The sequence below is a fragment of the Melospiza georgiana genome, chromosome 2 (assembly GCF_028018845.1).
Source record: "Melospiza georgiana isolate bMelGeo1 chromosome 2, bMelGeo1.pri, whole genome shotgun sequence".
In the NCBI taxonomy this organism is placed as follows: Eukaryota; Metazoa; Chordata; class Aves; order Passeriformes; family Passerellidae; genus Melospiza; species Melospiza georgiana.
This window is the reverse complement of record NC_080431.1, coordinates 48,141,235-48,165,829: the sequence shown is the minus strand read 5'-3', so window position 1 is coordinate 48,165,829 and position 24,595 is coordinate 48,141,235. Positions and strand designations below refer to the sequence as shown.

The 24,595-nt window shown below is 34.7% G+C and overlaps 1 protein-coding gene across 1 annotated transcript in view; it reads right to left on the bottom strand.

The window, feature by feature from the left end:
* DIAPH3 (diaphanous related formin 3) overlaps positions 1 to 24,595 on the bottom strand; it is a 202,475-nt gene that overhangs the window by 91,506 nt on the left and 86,374 nt on the right. The window contains exons 18-21 of the mRNA XM_058045211.1: positions 24,214 to 24,308; positions 17,850 to 17,951; positions 6,566 to 6,805; positions 3,880 to 4,009 (exon numbers count right to left, since the gene is read on the bottom strand). Of these exons, the coding sequence (XP_057901194.1) occupies positions 3,880 to 4,009; positions 6,566 to 6,805; positions 17,850 to 17,951; positions 24,214 to 24,308 (567 nt within the window). The remainder of the gene's footprint in view (positions 1 to 3,879; positions 4,010 to 6,565; positions 6,806 to 17,849; positions 17,952 to 24,213; positions 24,309 to 24,595) is intronic.

The following is a 24,595-nucleotide window of genomic DNA, read 5'->3' as shown; positions in this document are numbered from 1 at the left end:
CTTATGATGTATAGAATTCTTACGACATATATATTACTATTTTTCTCTCATGCTGCCCTAATGTCTTTAAGTTTTATAGGTGGAGGTGCCCTATTTTTCATTGATATAGTTTAAACTTCACATTTTCAATTTGGCTTCTAGCTTTTTTAATTGTGAAGTGAAATTAATTGTCTATTAAAAAAAAAGTTTCAAAAAAGAGAAAATGGATATGTTACTTGTAAAGCTGTGACGAGTTAATGTCTTTTGGAGAAAGGAAAATCTGCAGCTTTACAGTGTTAGTACAATATGAAAGACTCAATACACTGTTACCTGTAAGGTCTGACTAAATTAGAGTCAATCAAGTAAAACTGCAGCCTGCATAAATGCAATATAAAACTTCATAATACCATAAAATAAGAATTAGTAAATTGTACTGAATTACCAAAATATTTCTTGTGTGAAATACTAACAGAAAAGCAGGGAAGTTTTTAATTACGTTTAAAAGAAAGGACAGCTTTAATTATAGAAATCTTCAGGAACTGTCATATCTGTAAGCTCATTAGCTGCAATGAAAGTTCCTCCTGCTGATCTAAGAGCACTTAAAAAACAGGATTTGTTACACTTCAAAGTAAAAAGGTATCTTTAATTCATGTACTGTAACAGTGAATTAAATCTACTTCTAGTATTACAGAAGTAAAAACTCAAACTTTAGCATACAATGGAAAGAAACCAAAACCACAAATTAAATACCTTAAATACCCTGAAGCAAACTTCAATTGCACAGGTCATATGTCCCTTACTGTTTGCCTCTCAAAATTAGATTTTAAAAAATATTTTTCCTGCAACAATTATTTACATACTGTGAATATTTAATAATTTATAAAATACATTAACTTGGTGCAGTCACTTGACACTGCCCTTGAAGTCTTACAAGCCATTTTAACACTGTATGATCACTGGACAATGTTTAATGAAATTAAAGAAGCATGAATGTTTCTTCTGGAAAGTATAAAAAGTAAACGAGGTGCTGAACATTGTAATGTTCTAATGTTCACCATTTTGAATAAGAAATAACTTGAAAGAGAAGTTTTAAGAATGAGCAAGCATAAACCAAAAAAATCCAAGGCATGCTACAAATAGGCTGGCTGATACAATGACAGTCATGCCAAGGAAGAATTCTACAAAAAAGCATCCTTTAAGACACTTGTTTTGAGAAACCTGTGGAAGACTCAACAATTACTCGAAGATGATCAAGTCAAAACTAACAAGTGCACAGTATAGTTCCATTTTTATGTAAAAATATATGTGCAGCTTCAAGTTTTCTGTTAATATTGTTCAAATGGCATTTACACATCTTTCTACCACAATAATTTTGATTTATAATTTAAAGAATAGCTGCAAATAATTCTTTTATGCCAGATAAAAATGTGAAGTTATGGTATCTGAAGACATGAATATGCAGACAGGTAATAAAACCAGCTCAATAAAAAACAGCTTGCAACAAAGGTATAGGAGAATAGAATATTCTTATCCAACTTCACTGATTTATTATTGGAAAATATTTTTAAGAATTGCTTCAAAAAACAAAGTTCAGTAAAACCATGAAGGGAATTAAATTCTGCCACCTGTATAAGGCCCTAACCTTTGCCAGAACAAAAGCTGCAGAAGAGGATTTAAAAACAATTACTGGAACAAAATACTACCTCTATGGTTCAGGGGGAAATTGAACAATGTATTAATATGACAGAAAAGCAGAAAAGAGCAATGTTGTCTCTTCACCCAACAACTTTGAGGAACGAAGCAGCATATGTGTGAATAGAACCTTTCTATTGGATGCCAGGAAAAACCAAGGCTGACTTCCTCCCTTCTGGGCCATCAGCAGCCTGTAACGCTTAGACATAACATTTGGATCCATTGGTTTTCCAAATTTACTGGAAGTGTAAATTGCCTCCCAGGAATGCAAATCAGGATGGATTATTTCTACTAAACCCTCAATTACACTATCTTAGAATGGAGGAAATTCTCTAAGCCCTCAGTACCAAAGCTCTGTTCTACCACAAATTGTTGGGGTTTTTTTTCTGGAATACAGATATCTGACTATAGAAAAGATTTTTGATTACTTCCCCTCTATCACTGCTCCTAGCACCCATAATGATGGCTTGTAATATCTGCTATGATTTTCCAGCTCTCTTGGTCAACTTGTTAGACTTCATCAGCATATCAGTAATACATGAGACCATTACAGTGGATGTGACTGAACAGATTCACAGACTTTCTTTATAACTGACCTTCGGCTAAGCTCAAGCAAAAATAGCCATTTAATTAAAAATTTAATGTACAGAAGTTGGTGCATATTAAATTAACTTGCTTCATAAAAATGTACTTTTGCAGAAGTACTAAAAGGTTTATGAAAACTCCATGAGTTACAGTTTTTTGTGATCTGCTCAGTTTTCCAAAATTCCAGTGCAGCAGGAGTCTTTGAAAAACAGAATGGAGTTTTGCAGGGAGGGAAACTAATATAAACAAACACACTGATACCCTAATCTGTTAAAGATATCCTAAGCTTTTGTCTTCTTCACACAGGAAAAGTGAAATGCAAAATGCATCTCAGAATACGCTGTAGTAAATTCAATATATGAACTTGAAAACATGATCATTGATTTCCATCCTACCTCATACTGAGTGAGATCAAAGACTGCTAGTTATTACCAGATGCCTAGAACAGAACAAAAAGCCAGGGCTAACTGATAATTTTACTGGCTACTCTTTGAATGGCCAGTGATCTAGATCTCAGAAATTTTCCAGAAAACAGTCAGCAGTGTCATATAAGACAACTGTCTACACTGAAATACCACCTTCTATTAAGGATAAAAATAAACTCAACCACAATAACATATTAGTGATTAAAAAAAAAATCAGTGACCAGTTAACACTGAAAATAATGTCAAACACACCAAATTAATATACAGCAGAAACTGTTTCTATTACCAGTACAAACAGCTAGGGCTTGAAGCATTTGACAGTTATTTAAAAATAATTGAAAATTTTCAGGGTTATATTACACCAAGTAAAACTGGAAATTTTAAGAAGCAGAAAGTGAACTCTATGTAAGTGGCCACTATCTCAAGTCCTCTATCAGAGGCAGCTTTTGCAAAATTGTAATTTGTGGCAGGGGGACTGACTGAGGTATGAGAGTGACACTCTACAAAACATTATAGATAAACTTTGATATTTTCCAAACTGACATCAACTATTTTTAACTGAGCCCATCCAATCACTTTTTCCTGCCAGAGAATAACAGTGTTAAGGTAACATCAATTTCTACCCAGATGCTTTGCCTGTTTAAATTACTTAAACTTATAAAACGTGGAAAAGGAACTTTTAATTAAGACGTTAATTTCAAAAAACTCAGCTGGTGCTTATACAGATTCTATATTGCATGATGAAACGACACATTTTTACAGACTTCCAATGCTACTGTTGCATGAAAAAGATACATGTAGGGAAGATACAACTGTTCCATGTTTAGAAAAAAATAAAATAAAGCGACGCCAGGACTGCCTTTCTACATGTCTGAATTAGAAGATGGTGAGTGATACACTTACTGTATAAAAGATCAAAGATTGGAATTAAGATCTGGTAACAGAAAAGAACTTTTAAAAGAAATCCAGTATGGAAAATGGTTCTAGAAAATATGTTAGAGGAACTGTAATGAGAAGTCCTGTAGTAAGTGTTAGAGGACCAAACAATTCAAGATCATTCACAGCAGCTTAAACTACTGATCTGAGATATTGATTATTAATATCTATTTTTTCAATATTGTTAGTAAAAAAAAGCATCATCTTATACACAAGACATTGAAATGTGTCAAAATCAAAACTTTTAGTTAGTTACACAAACCTTTACTAGCTTTATCCAAATGCTGAAAATCCTCAACAAAGTTCAGGACATCCTGATAGCTTTCTTCACACACTTCCACAAGAAAATGAAGCAATGTTGTTTTCTGGTCTGCTGACTTTGTGTCCTTCAGCTGAAGAGGGGGAAAAAAAGAAATGGAAAAACACTGAGAAAAATTTTGTTTCTGGCATTTTAATAATTGATTTATATTAGTAATTATTCATCTGAGAAAGGAAAGAGGAAACTATTAGAGTAGTACATTTTTTAAAGACAGTAATGGGCTGTTTAATTTCCCCCCTTGCTAAAAATCCCTAGAAAGATTGGACTAAGTATTTTTTCATTTCACACAATTTTTGTGTTCATATTCAAAAACAATATACATATTTCTTTTTAAAATGTACTTAATTCAACAATACGGGGATATTTACAAAACTGTGAATAAGCACATGAAAGTACAAAAAAGAAAAATCAAAGTTAAATCAACAAAATCTAACTATACATAATGCATGTATCCACTGATGACATGATTTCCTTCTTTACGTATAAAATTAATTCTAACCTAAAAATATTTATGTAGTGGAAGCTACAGAAGTTCAACACACACAAGTTCCTGTTATCAATTCTCAATACAGTAAATAAGAGCTCATAAGGTGTTATTGTTTAAAAATGCTGACTTAAAGAATTCTTAAATGTAAAGCTTTCTTTCTAGACTCTTTATACATATAAAATTATTTTCAAGCCTGGCCAATTTAAATCTTGCAGCTATTTGAGTAAAAACACTAACAATTGACAACTGACAAACTTCTGTTGCAGTCTTTCAAATGAGATGTTCTTTCAAATCAAAGACATTTTTTATAAATAGAAAATGGCATCACATATGAAAGTGTTAATTCACTACTTAAGAACTATTTCTGCATTAAAAAAAAATATTATGAAAAGTATAGAAGCATGTAGGCACAAAGTAAACAGGAGTATAAAAAGGGCTGCCACAATTACACAAAGACTTGTCCATCTGAATATCATGGCACCAAGTCCTTAATATGGTATTGATTTTTCATAATTAACTATAAAAAGTCTGTTTATTTCCAATGATCAAAATGCTACTGTGCTGAGATATACTCTCCCAGAGCATGCATGTTTTCCTCCAGAAAAGTGGATTAGTAACATGGTTTTCCAAATAAACAGGAAATGGAACACATATATATCAAAACCCAAAAATATATTCTAGGAACCTTACTGTATGCAATGTTATAAAATATGTTACTTCTATTGTATTGGGAATCTCACTGAAAGATGTCTCAATAACACCACAAAAAACTTCTACAATGTGACACTGTGGTGTATGTAATACACTGTGATACATAACAATAGTTAGCTATAAATACAAACCTGTGTTATAAACATGCATATAATTTAATACATCATTAATTAATGAATGATTGAGTATTAGCATATCAATATTGTATCTCCTGAGACTACTCATGGCTGTTCTCTTTTGTAGAAGAATTAATACAGTCATTCATTCCATACTTTCATTATCTATACACATCAATTCCCTCTCCTATTTCTAGTACTCCATGGTTATCTTCAAAATCTTCATATTCTAGATCTTAATAAATTATTTCTCCAAGATAAATTCTTACTTTTGATCCTGCTCTTATTCTTTTCATAATATATTTTTGTCTTGTGCATTAAAAATACAGAGAATATAACCAGACATAGGACAGATTCTTGTCAAATCATACTTAAGTAAATGCATCTAAAGAATAAAGAACCTTTAGTATCTTCCTTCTGAATATGTTCCTCAGCAAGTTGTCTTTTTAACTCAATCACTTCATCTACAATGTATTAATTTCAGGTGGATGACTCATGCTTAATACTTACTTTAGACTAGGGAAAGAATATAAGTTATTCTATATGAATATTTATGTCATAGGTATCACATTCAACACTCAGTGAAAGAATTCTTCTGAAATATGGCAGAATAAAGATGATCAGTTTCATGAATGTAGAAGTTAACATATTGTGTTTTCTCTTGTGCAAAAAGATAAAGAAACATGAAGACAAAGAGTACATACAAAGTTTCAAATAATTCCTTCCTTGTAAGAACTACATGTGCACTCTGAAGATTATTCAGCAATCTCCCAGGGAGCATAGGAAAAAAACAACAACACTAAATATGGGAAAGGTAACTAGCTTTAGAATGGATTATAAATTAACACCCAGAAAAGTATAGACATTTTCTTGTATATACCTCATACAAAAGTTGAAAGAGTGAAAATTTAAGAAAAAGCAGAAGAAGCAAGAAACTGATGAAACTGAGCAACATAAGTGAATCACATAAGGAGTAAATTCATGTCCAAAAGAAAACATAACTGTATTAAAACATACTAAAATGTAATAGATGCCTTAGAAGTGCTCAGACCTGTTAAAATTACAAAACTACTATGATCACAGTGATTGGATCCTTACACAACCTTATTTAGTCTGGGTTTATTATTCCCTCAGAATAAAATCACTTAAAAGTGATTAAATGCAAGCCAGTTTTAAGATGACTGTTCATGGATCAACTGTACTTTTCAAACTATCAACTAATGCAAATAATAAGGAAAAAAATAGTAAGCAAATAATTAACTGCAGGAAAAGCATCAAAACTATTTATGCAGTATATGGACATTTCAAAACTCACTTTACATAGGGAGCTGAGATTATATCCAAAGGTCTGTGCATTCCGAGAACCTGCATTCATGTAGTTTCCCATTAACAATACTAGTTCCAGTAGCTTGCTAAAGCTTTTACTCTTTTTTATCTCTTCACAGGCAGCACTGACAGCCATGATGTCAGGTTTGATGTTGTTCACCTGCTCTTCAAACTGAAGCTTAAAAAGAATAGCACTGAGCCGTGGCCGTAGTCTCTTCACGTTGCTCATCTGATTGAAAAGAAAAATAGAAGATTTCCTTTAAAATTCATGGTACACTTTGGCACTGTACAAATGCATACGCTCTGAAATGATTTATTGGTGTGACAGGCTTGAAGAAGCAATATATCTGCTATAACTGATAGCAAATAAATGAATGAATGAGAGACACTTGGGTAAGCAACTGAAATCCCATCTTGTGGTTAATATGAACTGCCCCCATCATTTCCAAATAACTAGTATGTGTAAGCAATAAAAGATAAAGCGTCATCATATATCACATCTGTCAACTCATGTACCAAATCCCATAAAACTAATCCAAGTTTATGACCCAGTAGTTGCAAAGGAATGAAAGTAGTTCACAAATTTTGTATAACTCTGGATGTACCAAAACAAGACAAATCTCATTTTCTGGTGCGAATATTTGAAAGCTGACGTCAATAAGAGCCTATGATAAACTTGCAGGAAAATAACAGTTTTGAAAAAATCTTTGAAATACTCAATATAGTATACACTAATATATACCAATATTCATAGCCCCTACTCTCCTGTATACTAACCTAATACAGTTCATTAGCTGCAGCTGAATGCTTCCAGGAAAACAGCTTCTGCTGATCACATACAAAAGACTTGGCTTTTTCTATGGCTTAGTGATTATGTATTTTCAACAGAAATTTTGACCTTCTTATATACTAGGTCACCGAATTCTCACTCCAAAAAGACTTTGCACATGTTTACTACATCCACACAAGGAACACTAAAACATTATCAATTAGCTGCTTATCTTCTTTTTCCCTATCCCTGTTTTCTCATCAATTTAATGAATTCCGTAAGATCTCCTCCCTTGTGCTTGTCTTCTTCTTTCTCAAGGCAAGGTTCAAGACAATAATTTCTTTACAATTCTCAAAATCCTAAACTAAGTTTTTACTTTTTTTTCTTCATAAGGAACACGTTGTTTCCAGCTATCAGTACTTCTCGATGCAAGAAAGAAGCAATAATATTGGCATTTCTCCTACAAAGCAGTAGGCTTCATACAATGGCCTTAAACTTTTGCCTCTAAATTGGACACATCCCCCTCCAAACCACAGTGATACCTAAGGGTTTTACAGACTATTTCTCAACACAGATCTAGCCTACCAATGTGAAAATTCCTCTGACAGTGCAGCATTCATAAGTCATATGGCACTGATTATCCCCAGAGACTCAGTGTAAAGGATAATGGTGACACTCCATCCATTTTCAGTGTAAAGTGAAACTGAAGCCTGTCTCATCCAAAGGGTTTGATATAGAGGCAGAAGAGGATGGAATTTACAATCTATTTTATTGGTTTTCCTGTGACAGTAGAAGAAAATAAAATCAGGTAGAGTTAACATTTTATGTCACTAGGCCATTTCAGAAATGCCTGCATAGCTGTGCAGCCACATGATGATGTCTCATTGAAGTAAACACACCATTTGGATTTTAGTTCAGGTAAAAAATCATGATGTAAAATAGGAAATAATTTCCACTAACCGTATTTCGGTTTTCACATAGAGCACATCACATAATCAGGATGTCTTTCAGATTAAACTAGGTTGAAAATCAACTGTTGTACTTTAGTCGACTGACTGCTCCAGCCTGGTCGTCAAGTAAAACACTTAAAATGTACACTTTGAACATTATTAGCTCAGTACCAACTGTAGGCAGATATTCTGTTCTTATACTACATGAAATAGCATCCACCAAGTGTGGTAAAATTCTTTCTTAAGAATGGATAAATAAGGATAATGGCACTTGAATTTGAACAGGGCATTTCACAGCAAAATAGAAACAGAAATACCTGAATTCCACATGAAATTAAGACAGTACTCTAACAACTTTATACCTAATTTAAGAATAACTACATAAAAGAATGTTAAGGTAGTAGACAGAAGCAAGTGTCATAAATTCATTCTACAAGTTCTGTCAGGAAGAATCATTATTAACTCCTTTTCCTCAATTATCTTACTGAATTTGTATATGTACTACTACTACTCAGCATCTTGAGAACATGTTTTTAGTTATAAGTTTTGTCCTAAAGTTAGCCAGAAAAAAATTTGGACTAGACTAGGAAAAAAACCCCCACAACATTCCATTGAAATTATCCAGATTTTTAGTATTTAATACCATACTCAGGGTGCAATAGAGATGATCATTGATATTAAACCATAGAAACTACAAAAATTCGCTGTAAGTTGCATTGATTTTAAATGATATTGAATTCAAGATACTACTGAATTACCAGAAGATCTATCATTTGTTGAAACTTGGCTTTTCAGACAGGCAGATCCTTGAAACTGAAATATTCACGTACTTTAGATCACAGAGATGCATGTTGTTGGTATAATTTCTTTACTTGTTTGCTAAGTCAAAAATTGAGAAGAGTTCCCTTAGTAACATATGGCTTTTTTTGTGACACGTAGTTCAGTTATATTTAAACTGTAAAATCCATACACCCTACCACAAGAGGTGCTAAGAATCTAAGTGTTGCAATGCTGACCATCTTATGTTAACATCCCTTATTTTTTTTAATCAGAGTATAAGGACATAAGTTTACGTCAGTTTTGATAGTGGAATTCTGAAAACAAACAATCCAAATAACTAAAACAGGAAGTTGAATTAGAAACCTATACATGTCAGAGAACTCAGTGCACAGGTAATGAATTGTACTACTTTTTAAGTAATAGTCCACAAAAAGAGTTTCACTACAAGCAACTCCAAATGGGAACTGACTTATGAGTAGAGATACCCAGTAGCAGCTCTCACAGATCTCACATCCAACAGCAAAGACAGGTCCTCCTCTCAAATACAGCATAAATCACAAGGCAACTACAAGAATGTGCAATCTGATATATGTGTACTCTCACTATCTTTTTCTGATGATGTCAAGTAAAGGAAAGCATCACAGAAGTTCCACTGACACTACATTTGATCACTGAAGGGGTTTCATTCCTGTCACAAGCTCATAGAAAAAAACACTGCAAGCACTTCAGTTTCATGCCTTCTTTAAAAGGAGTACCAGTGCTGAGGCTGTCAGACCACCTGAAAATGTTCTCATCCAAAAAGTAAAATAACAGTTACAGCCAAGCTGACTAAAGAGAGCAAACTGGAACACCATTCCCTGTGGATAATGTATGGCTTTCACCTCTGCAGCATCAGTGAACTCCTAAGAGTGCAGAGGTAAAAATGACACTTACCTTTAAACCCAGGCACTTGAAAAACAGGAAAAAAAAATCAGACAGGGAAGGACTGATACCTTAACAGGTATTTTATCACGTTTAAAGAAGATAAAAGAACATCCTGCTCAATTTGAAAAGGACAGCCAACATGCCTAAATCTTAGTGAAAACCAGGAGCATTCTGGAAAGATCAAACATTATTTCATACTATGGGAAGTCAATTCGCGATGAAAATCAGTATTTTTGTTGAAATGTTTTATGTATAGTGGAAATAGTACCTCTTTCTTCACCTTTGACATACTCTTTTTCCTCAAGGAAATACTAATAAAGTCAAGAACTGCCAACGCAAAATTAAAATTACCTAAGAGAAATTGAGTACACATATAAACATTTATATATATATATTATATATATATATATATATATATATATATATATATATACACACATACCCACATATTTATATGTATGTATACATGCAAACAATTGAACTAATGACTTTTCAGCCTTATTAGCAATGATGGAGAGCATGTCCTGTTACTCTGCTTCTCCAGCCTGAATTATAATCAGCGTGAACCACTAAGGAAGTTTCTTGCAAATCAAATATTTTCCTAAAGGATACTCAGAGCAGAATAGAAGGCAGTGTACTGTAAGTGACACAGGGACAACACCTATCAATTACCTCCTAGCTGCACACAGGCAGCCTTCTTTGTCTTGTGGATGACAGCGCACTGATTCACAGTGCAGAAAATCCCTGGTACTGTTTTGGATTGCATTATGTTCAACAAAGATGGCCCAGCAAGGTCAGTGAGCACATCTCAGAATTGCCAATGGGGGCTACAACACAGCTGTCAAAATAAGCTGAGCTTACCATCTTCAGGCTGAAATTCACAGGAAGGTAAGTTCTGTGAAAAGAAAGTAGCCCTTTTCTTTTGTCTTATGCAAAAAAATACAATTAGATGTACTGATCAGTACGAAATGGAGACCGCTTTTGTTTCTCCAAGTTGAAACCAGACAATATTTTCCTAAAAACTAAACTTCCAAGGAGAGGGTCCAAATTTCCAAAATTCTTCTATTTTTAGCTGGCCTAACAGATGTCTGAAAGGCTATTTTCATTAAAAGACACATATGGAGCAGATGCTATCAGACTGAAAAGGTTGCCTCATGGGAAACCAAGTCAAGAGCTTAATATAGGTAAAAATCCTCTGTAAAACCTCTAATTCATACAGGTAGCAAGAATAAATAAAGTAACACCAGAAGTCAAGGGCAGATGTCATTGAGGAATTTAAAAGCAAATATTATAGCATCAAACCAAATGGAGAAAAGTTTCTGAAACTGTATTCCAGATCGAAAAATCTGGTAAGCCTGACTTTAAAATAAATGCCTCATTTTCTATCTGGCTATTACTAGGAATCCACCTCCTAATGAAAAGTCTACTATAAGGAATATCCCAAAACAGAGGTCATGAAGACACATGATCAAGGTCTGGATGAGAATGTCTCAAAATCATGACAGCAAGTTTAGTACTTCCCATCAGGTTGAACCATCATAACAATTGCCACATAATAGTGGAATTTGATGTTACATAGCTTGCAGCTGATTTTGATGTCTTTGATGCGACAGACAAGACCCACTTCAAAAAAAGGTCAGGCCTCCAACCATTTGCATCATCTTCTCTACTGACCCAACAAGGTGTGTCCCAGTTAATTTTCTCAGAGGGAAGATATGTGTCTATGATCATGACAGTACTGCTAAGGAAAAAACACTCCACTGTAGAGCTTCTGTGGCCCTGTCAACAGTGAATTCAGTAATGACTGGGGAATTTTTATCCAATGGTTATTTGGTGTATTTGGAACCACAGTTAATCTGTGGCAAAAACAGTCTGACATGTCACATAAGTGAATGCTGCAGATGACAGTTTGCATGACTTGGAGAGTTTCTCAGTTCTACAAAATGATCACAGGGAAAGCAAATCCTACAGCACCTGGAGCTGCACTGGGCTCTAATGTCTGAAGCGGGAAAGGTGAAATATCTGCATATTAATTTCAGGCTCTAGGGATTAAATAAGTACTGATCAGCCTCATGGTTCTTTCAGCACAGCTGCCCTACACTAGCCAGTCATTTGGATACCTAACTCAATTTAGGTGGCTAAATTCCAAGAAATCCTTTAATTTAATGAGTTAAAATGGCAGGACCATGGTCCCTACTACACACAGAAGTGTTTTCCTTATGATATGTAATGCATGACATGATCATTAGAGGGTTGCTTACATTACTAGTGAAGCAAAACATCAAATCGGATCCAGGACAGGCCCTTGATAGAATGTGCAAAGTGAATGGGTGGAAGCAAAAGATGAGGACCCTTCAGAGAAATAACATTCCTGCTCTGAAGCTGCAGCAATATCTGCCAAGAAGAGAACTGAGATAGCCTGTGTGTGGGCTAGAACAAATAACAAGCACCCACTTAGCCATCTGAATTAATATCAGGCAGTAAGACAATTTTTTTAAATTGTTCTTTAGATTACCAAACAAAATGGTTTTACCAGAACTAAACAAGAGATAAGAGTAAGGTCTGCTTCTACTGAAGCATTTACAGGAGCACTCATCTGTAATATGGCATCACAAAGGAATTAATACAAGCCAATCCAATGGCAATTGCAAACAGTCAGATTATTGCAGATCATTCATGATGGCCATTTTCAGAAGGTATTCTGGAGCCTTGCTCTCCACCCTTACCTAGGTTCAAGGTTTGAAAAACATCAACATTACAGGAGTTAAGGATGTTCTCCTTCGCAACAGCATAGGTAACTTGACTGCAATTTGTCATAAAGATTCTTTAACTCTCACAGATGGCATATAAGAGAAAGTTAATTTTTGGCAACACTCCTGGAAAGGCTGGAAATACTGATAAAGAACACTGACAAGGCAGAGCAGCAGATACACATGACATCTAGAAGACACAGAAGATAAGGTTTGCAGATAGAAATTAACACAATCAAAATATCTCACAGCCCAGACGCACGTCAGCACTTCAGAATTTTAAACAGACTGAAATGTCACTAGGTATGGCTCTGTCCAAGCATCAAGTCTTATGAAAGGCAGAGTACGCTTCTGCAGAAACAGTGATAGTATGATATTTTCCAGACAACAGTGAAAAAACATTAATACATTTTGAGTTATCCTCAACGAGAACATACAGGTGAAACTATCAGCTGAATATGGAATTGATCAATTTAAGTGTCTTCTGAATTATTTAAGACAAACTAGCCTTCATCAGGCCTCACTCTAATCTTCAATTTACTCTAGTGAAATCTTTTCCTTTGGTACGAACTCATTAAAAACACATCCATCAGTGAACAAGCTGTGAAGCCACATGAGGATTGCTTGCCAAATTCTATTTGGGTTAGCTGTCAGTGAATTTCACAAGGTCTGAACATTAATTATTTCTGAAACAATATTTTGTAATTCCCTCAATTTTGTCTTTGAGCAAATATAAGTGATCAAGGAAAAATCTGTTTCCTTTTTTTTCACTACCAGACAATATGGGAACATCTTTCTGAATGTCTCAGATTGCAAGAAAAGAAAGACAGCAGGAGCTATCACATGTGGCTCTTGAGACAGTATTCTCATATGTAAGAATGCTAGTACACTTGCATACACCTGAGGTCAAATGCCTACTAATAGCATCCTGTCAAGCATCAGAAACTTTTTACATTAGAAGTGTTTATAAACAACATCAAAACTTTTATTTCTTAAATGGAATTGCATTTATAGATTTCAAACCACATAATAAATTTAATATGGACCACGACCATTTTATACCACTAAGGATTACAGGCACTGATGAGGCTACATAAAATCCTAGAATATTTTTGTGTTGGAAGGAATCTTAAAAATCATCTAGTTCCAACTCCCCTGCCGTGGATAGGGACACCCTCCACCAGACCAGGTTGCTCTGAGCCTCATTCAACCTAGCTTTGAAAATTTCCAGGGATGGGACATCCACATTCTCTGGGCAACCTGTTCCACTTGTCTCATGCTGGAATTTACTACTGGATTCAGCTATATGCATGGAGCATTATCAATTCAGAACTACTTTTTCGAATGGTTCCTAGTGCAACAAACAGCTAAAATATGTTGGCATGGGTAGGCCTGAAGCCTTAGCACTGCTGTGTGGACAAGAGAGGGAGGAGAGGCAGATGAGTGGTGCTGTAAAGGTGGGAACTGCAGTTACAGGACACTGAGGGCAGGGGAGGTGCAGCAAAGATCTGGAGCCATCTGATATGGGACTAAACATTGCCATGCACCTCTGTGCCTCGCTAAAGGCCCTGAAATGTCAGACCTAGAGGCACAGGGATCCCTGATAAAGAGCATCAAACTGTGATTTCTTAAATGGAATTGCATTCATGGATATCAAACCATATAATAAATTTGAAATAGTCTAGGACTATTTTACAACACAAAGAATTACAGCCACAGTAAATAAACAAGTGTACCTCAAATCACAGAATGGAATTCTATGAGAATTCAGAACATTCAAGTTCTGAACAGCTAGAAGATGCTTGTGCCCAACTTCCTAATAAATAAGATATTAACCAGTGGTATGGTAATAGTTCAGTAAAAATCCATTAAACAGATTACTGCACTCAAAGTATCAGTCATGATAAATAAATCTAACTAGTAGTTATTACATCAACTTCACTGAAAATAAATTAGATTAATATTTACTAAATTATCTACTCCTTAAACATTTCTTTGATATGATGACAGACACTACACCAAAAATTAGGAAAAAATACTCTCTAAAACAATACCTTTTTCTTAGTAGGAAAGAACTACCTGCAAAACAAATCAACACTGCTAAAAATCCTAAAGCAACAAAATATTTATACTGTCCATTGAAGAAAGAACCAGGTACAAAAAGTAAAAACCTCCAAAATACAACCTCTCTCAACAGTTACCAAGATGAACATCTAGATGAAACTTCATTCATCTCCAAGATAATCTTCACCATTATCAAGTTTTATTCAAGATTTAGCATGATTCAGCATGGTGCTAGTAAAGACAAGGTTGTGAGTTTGATCCCCGTAAGGGCTATGCCCTTAAGAGCTGGACTCGATGATCCTTGTGGATTCCTTCCAACTGAGAATACTCTGTGATTCTGTGGTAATTAAAGAAATTACCAAGAAAACAATATGAAGGTTAGGGAAGTTTTTAAGAAGTTTTGGAGAAGCTGATTGCAGTAAGTAAAACCAAGTACAAAACAAGAACCATGGTAAAACAAGATGCAATTGAGTATTTATGTTTCATCAAGCACAAGTTTGATGAAAACCTCATCATGAATTTGAAATACCCCATGAATTTGGGCAAGAAAATACAACATTCAATATAACATCAAGTTAAGGTAACAGTAGCAAACTAAATTTTTAGTAAGATGAACAGAATTAATGTAATTGTCATGAAATAGTTAATGAATCTGTACAAGCCCCTCCCTGTCCCCCTCCCACCCCCAAAAAAACCCCACAACTCTAAACCAAAAACAAAGCTCCACAGTAATACATGATAATATCTGTGCTCTGAGACATTGGCCTGGAGTAAGTGAAAGAAAGAACCTAGTGGAAAACAAAGTAGTTTATCTAAAGAAAACCCAAAGTCTGGAAGAGAAGATAAGGGCCATAAAGGATTTATTTTATACTTACAGCTGAATGAACTGAAAATATTAAAATTATAAATAACTAAAACAGAGAAGGCAGAAACCACAAAAGCAACTCATAGGGTCAATTCAAAGAAAACAAATCCTCACAACCACAAGACAAAACCCCAAACAAAAACCCAAAACCACAAGCAACACTCATGAAGGAAACCTGAACTGTTTAGAATCATGCTCTCAAGGTCTTTAAGCCAACAACAAAATTTAATTGACTTTTCTTGAAACATACAATACTGTAACAGTCACTGCCAGCCAATATCTCACTAAGTGTCTCGCTGTTGGTTTCAGAGTATCGAATCCTGACTTTCAATTCAAAGCCTGAAAGATAATGGGTTTCCATGATGAAAAAAAATTTATCGCACAAGTAGTAATTAGCCATTTATTCACTATTTAGATTCTTCCTTAAGAGTCAAATAGTTTAATTGTTCCTTTAATCACAACTTCAGAGAAAATTACCATGGAATCTCCTAATTCTCTAAAAATCATAACTATAAAACACTACTTATCTAAAAGACTTCAAGCCTTGCATTGTGTATTCAAGTTTGATTCTTCCCATTTAAAACAGACAGCAAAAATTAAGGCATAAACCAATATTTTTAAGGAAAAATAAACAAAACCAACAAAACCAGCAATAATGTGAAGATTGACATTAGCATTATCAGTGGCTTCCTAAGAAATGGGAAGAATTTCTCAGCCCCCTCCTTGGACAACAATAACAGAAAACATCCAGGAGAGCCAGATGGAGCTTGAAGAACTTTGAGGAAAAGTAAATGGATAGGATTCCACATTCAGAGTAAAAGAAAGTGACTTATTCAAATTTTCTCCCATTGGAACAGAAATGAAAAATGTTTCATGTAATAAACATTGTCGCTTGTTCTCTCAAATCCCCTCTACTACATGCATAGAAGCTGTGACATGACAGAAACTGTTCCTGATGATGGGGTTTGGTCTTGTTTGTGGACTTTGTTTTTTAATGTTTTGCATAGAAAACCAGGAAAAGCAAGAACTTGCACTTTTCAGTTAGTGGGAATCTGGCTGTTCCTTCAGAAAATAAGCTCCAGAAATTTTTGAGATATAAGAACTCTTATCACTTTGTCCATTTATTTTATTTTTCTGAGTTATCACTTGCCTCAACTTTTAAACACAAATTTATCAGAAAAGTTGGGCCAGATGCAGCAAAACTCTACCTACACTGTTATTGGTCTAGCTCTTCTCATCAACTGACAGTTCCATCTAACTGAGTATTATTCCCTCATGGGAAATTCCCTCAGATAAGATAATCTTAGCAATAACCACCTTAGGTTTAACCTCCAGGAATGGACAAGAAAAATCAAAGCCTTGTACAGATTTATGCGCCAGGAAACTACATAGCATTACTCTGTGTTTGTCTGGATGAAGTAATTACCAACTATGAATTATGACCTATAGAGAAATTAGATGCAAACTGTATTTCCACAAAAAGCATCAACTGCCAGCTCTGAAGTAGCATTTTCTTTTTTTCACTTCCAATCTTCCTTTGTGAATTCAACCTGGAAGATACTACAAACATATCTTTCCAGAGGGAAGGGAAAAAGTGATTAGGGATACTCTTTACAGGACATGGTATAAAACAGAGGCGGCAGGAGGCAGAATAGGTCAACGTGATCACTATGACATTATGTCCTTCTCATTTACACGGAGAATAGAAAGAAAAACATAAGTGTAGAAAACTTCAGTTCAAAAAGTTCAGATTTTTTAATGCAAACAAAAGTAAGGCCAAACTATTTTAGCTATGAAAATTCAAAAATAGCTCTGTAAAATAGCTCTGTATCTCCCAGTGAAACTTTGCCACAGAAAATAACTAAGTTTTTATCGTTTTGGTTTGGTTTCTTTTGCAAATACAAATAACTTGTTTAAACAAAGAGAATCCAAAATCATTCCAGAAGCAATATTTCAATAATCAGGCCTTTCACCTCCATGGATATGTCCAACAAAAGTCCAGTTGAATGGCAGCACCTGTAATCTTCTCCCAGTCTGGAACCCCTTCACTTTTAGGAAGAAGCAACTGTTTTGGTTTTTTTCTATAATATTATATTAACACTGTATTTCCAGAAAGGCCAAAAAAAAAAAAAAAAAAAAAAAACAACCAGTGATAATAAAACAGAACTCACCACAACACCAAACTGCTCTGGCTCAGACAAATTGTTATACTCGTTCTTGAACTTGGACAATGCATTCAATTGCTCTTGTTCAGGGAGGTGTTTTATTAAATTCTATAAAGGAAAATAAAATAGGCTTAAAAATCTCAGATTCAATGTTCCTTCTGTTATTGTAAACAAACAGGTTTACACATGCATTACTGCCATACACTCCAAAGACAACACTCTTTCCTGAAGACAGCAGAATGTACATAGCAACACACAAATTAAAGTAACTGAGAATGTAAAAGATAAGTGATGCAATACTGCCAGCAATACTGTAATACTGACACTGATTCTACACACTTCTGTAGCATTTTTTAAAAACTGTTTTTAAAGAAGGAATGTGCTTGATAGGCATGATGGAAACAAAACACTTCAAAGCAAACAAAACAGGAACTTTAAGTATAACATAACCACCCAAAGTCTGGCAAGAATTACTAATGCTAGATAAAAAGTATTTTGGAAAAGAATAATTAATTTTCTAGCATTTCAAAACAAAAGTTTAAACCCATTACACTTATTTACTTACTTACACTACTACTACGAAAACTTGCTAAAAGTAGTAAATCAGAGGCGAGATTCAGCTTCAGCTGAATTCTGAACTCAAAATGGGGAGGTTGGACACATATAAAGTCAACGTCTTACAGGTAAGGGAATCAAACATTTCATCTTCATCTGTTCTCCTGAAGAATCCTCTGTCTCCCTGAAGCTTCCTGAACACTTAGACACATATTATCTACAAAAAGACACTCACATTTGGGCACCTGAACCCCACTCTAATTAGCTTCTGCTAGGCTGGCTAAAAATGGCTTTTTGGATATTCTGGAAATAGAAAGCTTCTCACACACTTAATTGTGGTATAAAATTTGAATCAGTAGCTCAATTCTGTCCCTTCCCAAGATGACTGCTGCAACTACCAGGCAATAGCCAGAGTCCCTACGGCCTGCTGTGTCTCTCAGATCATGACTCTGGTGTTTCTGGTTGCACATTGGTTAAGCTTCTGTCACAGTGAAAAAAACACAAGAGAGATTTTCCTTACTTAAAACACTCTTTGGTCTACTGGTAAGTTCACTCTCCTGAACTTAAGATTCAATCCTTTTAACACTGAAGCCACCCCACTGCTATTATCATATTTCAAGAAAGAAACAAGACCAACTTCCCCATTACTTGATGGAAAAGGCAGACATTTTGGTTACCAACATTTGTTTTATTATCTCTCAAGCAAATAGCTTTATTGATATACAATGAGCAAAAAAGAATTTGTTTTAGTTATTGAGCTGAATCTCCACCTGAAAGTCTTAAAAAAACCCTAATTTTACCCACTAAAGATTCTGATTCCTTCTTAAACAGGAAACTTAACCAGTTAAGATATAAAAATTGCCTCTCTGGGGCCAGGCAGATAAAAAGTCATATCTGTGCTTTGCTTAACACACTTCTTTAGTTTAAGAAGAACAAATTTTACTCTTTTCAGTAGGAGCTGAAAAATATCCCTAAATCAGTAGACTGATTCAACAGAATGTCCATGCTCAAATAAGGATTTTGGTAAGAAAAGACAAAACTACTAAAAATGCAGGAACAAAGATGCTTAAAACAATAATGTAAACTTAAATTTTAGGAGCTTGATTTAGATATGATGAAACTGAATTTTAGTGGAACAGCAGTCATACATATCCTTACTACTCTCACATTTGGAAAATATTTTTGTAAAACAGACTACACTTATTAATTATGGATGAAGATGTCTGGCAATAAATCAGTAACACTGAGCAAAAATGAAAGGGTAAAAAGCGTAAAAAGGTACATTTTAAATTAGAAATTCATAACGCACCTATTTCTTTTTTTGATACCCAGCATTCCCAAACACAGCTCTAAATATAATACAATTCCTTAATATGTACTGAAACTAAAATGTTATTCTTTGATGCAGAAATAGTTTTCATATGAAGAAAAACTGTCCACAAAACTTTCAAAAACCAAAAACAGTCAAGTGTTAGATGAATATTTTCAACGTTGAGCATCAGAATATTAAAAAAAAAAAAGCAACCAAAACAGAAGGAGCAGCTGATATCAAAGCAGCTTTTATGGTGTACAGATAAAGCTTTTGAGCAGCTACAGATGAAACACATTTTGAATATCAAACAAGGAATAAGCAGGAGAAAGAATTTTGACTGTGTCACGGGAAATATTTCAATAATTAGTCAATGAGTCTTTGGATTACAACATGGCTTTTGGAGTTTTTACATTTTGAAGTGCTAGATTTAATTTCTAACTGAAGTGGGGAATGGAGACAGATGGAGAGAAAATACATTTTATTTCTTAAGCATAACAAGAGCTGGATTAAGAACAAATTTCCAACTTCAGAAACAGTGATTATTAGGGCCCACTGAACAAAACAGTTACAACTAAACAAAAATATCTGCTGAAAGCAAGAAATTTCTGAAAAGGAGAAGAACCATACTCTCTAAGGTAACCTATATGAATGAAGAAAATTAGCCAGATATGGCTGTAAACCTATATACTATTTCCCTCTTCTCAGAATGATGAAATACGTGGAACACATTTTCATAGCATGGTCATAATGTATACTTGAAAAGGATGTGGAAGGTAGAAATAGAGACATAGAGCTCGATACTTAAAGTTATTTAAAAGTATATATGAAGGTGCATACCAACTTTTTGAAGCAATGGGGCACATTGTTTTACCACTTTCAAAGAAAGATGGGTGTTTCAAGTCCTTTTTCAAGTTCAAACTTAGTCCCTTTTTCAAAGTTATTATGGGGTTGTTTTAGTCAGAAACAAGCAATTTGGATGAACTCATTTGATAAATATTATTACATCTAAACTTGGAAACTAAATTTTAAGCCTAAGTTCTACTGAATTTTCCACCTGGTTTAGGTCTTCAAGGGATTTATCACTTGGCAAAAAAATACAGTCTATATTCTTGAGTGATTTATATGATTGTGTTCATACAGGATATTGTGCACATGATCACTTGCATTCCATTCCACTGAATTTTACATAATCACAGCAGCTGATAATATCACTGTACTCTTGTAGGATATAATTTCTCACTTTTGGCTCTTCATCTTCTCTTACCCTTTTCTTAAATAAAATTGTTCACTCCCCTCCAAAAGGAAACATGAAAGGAAGGGCTCAACCACTGTTGAAACCACTTTGGACTCAATTTTGATGCCAACCACATAGAGAGGTTACTGTATACACTGAATTTCAACATAATTTACTGCCAATACCAATTAATAGAGCCACAAGATTATCAGCATAGTGTCAAAGAGTTATATCCTATTATATTTTTAGCTATGCCTACTGCAAAGCTCCAGTGGGGATAGGGTGTGCTAGATGTTCTAAATATATTGAAAATTAGGCATTCTTTATCCCAAGGCATACACAATTATAATGAAAATAATAGTCCACAGAAGAAATTAAAAATAATGATACAAAAGCAAAAAAATTATCCATGAAAATAAATTTTCTCAGATTACTGCATCTTCACATAGAAGTATGCCATTAACTAACTACCCGTTATTGGTTTGATGATTTTCTTTATCAGAGTCTAAATGCAAAAATAAATTTCACCTTCTTTAGATAACACACATAGAAATTATCAAAATAACAGTTTTTTATATTTTTGATATACAGTACTTATTTATACGGGTTGCTTCACTTAATTGCTGCGGACCTAATTTTTCTAACAAGCTAAATGTTAACTGTTGAAAAACAGTGCTAAGATCAAATAGCATGAGAGAATCTCAGAGCAAGGATGGACTACCTGAGACAGAGTTTCAGCAGAGCATAACAAGAGCATATTCCATCTCTCATTTTTTCATGCTACCATAGAGAATTTCCACTGTTATACCAAATAAAATAAGATAAAGATACACATCATGCTGCTGTTGAGCATGAAAAAAACCTTGAAAAAGTGATCTAAGTGCAAATTAGACTAAAAAAACATTTTAGAAGTGTAAACTATGTTCATCCCAAAAACCTTAAAGTAATAGTTTTAGTTCCAATATTAACTGCATCATTGAAGAATAGAATGAGAATTATAAAATGATTACATATACTGTCACTGGAGATCATGGTTCATGCTTGCTCCTTCAAATATTTAAGAGAAACATCTCATTTTTCAATGAAGAAGGGAAAGTGAAGTCCAAATAGCTGAAGAGAAATTAAACATCTCTGAAATCCAAGTGACGGGAAGTGAGGGCAAAACCGCATGCAGGAAAAAATGCACGCTGAGCATTGCACAGCCTCCTGTGCGATAAGACAAGATGTTATTTTGATATTCTGATATGGTGGAAATTCATTTTGCAGGAAAACAACAGAAATACAGATTTGTCTTGTTTTGACATCTGAATACAAGTTCCTATGTGTTGCAGTAGAAGCCACACCTGAATTTTAGTGAGCCTTAATGTAACAACTAATTTTATGACCCTGATACCTGTACTTGTTTTAACTAATCAATATTCCTGCAAATAGATTATGTTTCTAAAAAACCAATCTACCTTCAGCTTTCTTTCACATTTCAGCAGGGACTGGTACCCACGTCTGCAACACACTTTGAAGCATGCTGAAGAGATCAGCTATCTAAAATCTACACCACATTACAAGTAGATAGACAGTAATTATCAATTATTCTTATATTATGTTTTGACATTTATGAGCCATAATATAAATAATTTGAAGTTCATCACAGTATGCCAGAGTCCTGTCCAAAATACAGGTAATTTTTCTAAAGACTGATGTTTTCAAATTTACTGATGCCCACTAAGACGACTCAAGAATATGGCACATGACAGGCAGGACAGACTCAGAGAAATCACTCTGTTGAACTCTGGGAAAGCCTCATGGGCCCTTAATGTGTGCAGATACCCAACTAAGTGGTACAAAGAAGGCGTAACTAAGCTGTTCTTGGAGTTGTGCAATAGAAGAACAAAGATCACAAGTTATCACAATTAAGATTCCAGTTAGATAAACAAAGGAACATTTTCTACTACAAGTATTCAACACTGAAAAAGGTTTCCAGAAAAGCCAATGGGTCTCCAGACTCAGAGATACTAAAAATTTGATGGGAAAGGCCCTGATCAAAGTGCTCTAGTTGACCTGGCTTTGAGAGTCTTGGCTCAAATGACTTCAAGACACCCCTCCAAATTATTTTTCCCATGTTTAAAATGATTCACTTGTGTTTATTTCATTAAATTATTCAGCTTTTCAACCCTTAAATACACTTATATAGAAGAATTTCCAGTTTATTTTGGCTCCACATAGAGTCATACTGACTTGGTGTTTTAAAAAAGTAATATTGAAAGAGAAGACGCTACCTAAATAAACTCCATGGAAGAGAAGTGGTGAATGCTGTAAATGCTCAAGGGCAAGACATTGGATTGTTACAGCTCTAACAAACAAAAAAACCATCCAAACTAAACAACAAAAATAGAGATTTGTGCAGATAAGACAGAGCTAAAACAAAGCAAAGAAAAATTTGGCAAGTAGGGAAGAAACAAAACATCATATGTACACAAGAAAAAGTCTCTATTTAGGTGTGGATAATATGGAACACTGAGAATATAAATTCAGCTGTGTCATACTTTAATCCCATCCAGCAAGCAAGCCCCAAGCAGCCCCTCACTCACTCCCCCCACAGTGGGATAAGGATGAGGTTGGAAGGGTTAAAGTCAGAAAACTCACAGGATAAAACCGTGCACACAAGCAAAGCAAAGCAAGGAATTCATTCACTGGTTCCCATGGGCTGGGAGATGTTTACTGCCATCTTCAGGAGAGCAGGGCTCCATCAAATGTAATGCTGACTTGACAAACATCACCACTCCATCTCCCTTCTTTTTTCTCCCTCCCACTTTACATACTGAGCATCATGTCATACTGTCTGGAATGTCCCCTTGGTCATTTGGGGTCACCTGTCCTGGCTGTGTCCCCTCCCAACCTCCCATACACATCCAGCCCCCTTGCCAGCGTGGCAGTACCAACAAAAAAGGCCCTGGCTCGTGTAAGCCCTGCTCAGGAATAACAAAAACATCTCTCTATTATCAACCCTGTGTTCAGCACAAATGCAAACATAACCCCATATCAGCCACCATGAAGACAATTAACTTAGTCCCAGCCAAAACCAACACAAGCTGCTTTCATAAAAATATTAGCATTACAAATTAAAAAAAAAATCTACTGTTCACAGGAAAAGAACATTCTTGCCTTTAATTATTAGCCAAAAGTTTAAATCAAGGGGTGTTTTTAGCTATGCATTTCTATTTACTGAGAAGCTTCTCTTGAAATACTGGGATTTTAAGTGCTATTTTTGTTACCTGAATCATGGACTCTGAGAGCTGTGTTTCATCTACTTCCAATATCATCATTTTGATCTCTTCATAAGGCACTCGGAAAGATCCAAGGAAAATTGCTAAAACAGAGATTCAACAAATAATGAAGAAAGCAAGACAAGAACTATCTTGTTTCTATTTAAAAAACAGCAGCAAAACAGGTCATAGCATCTCCAGATTAACAAACACTATGCCAAATAATATAGGTAAGATAACAATTTTAATGTATTTTTAATTATTGTTTTCTTTCAATTCCAGCCTTCTCCATATCCATTTGTTATATACAACATCCAGCATCACAGAAGACTTCCATAGGCAGTCAGAGACAAATCTACTCTTCAGAAGAATCACTGCTATTACGGTATTT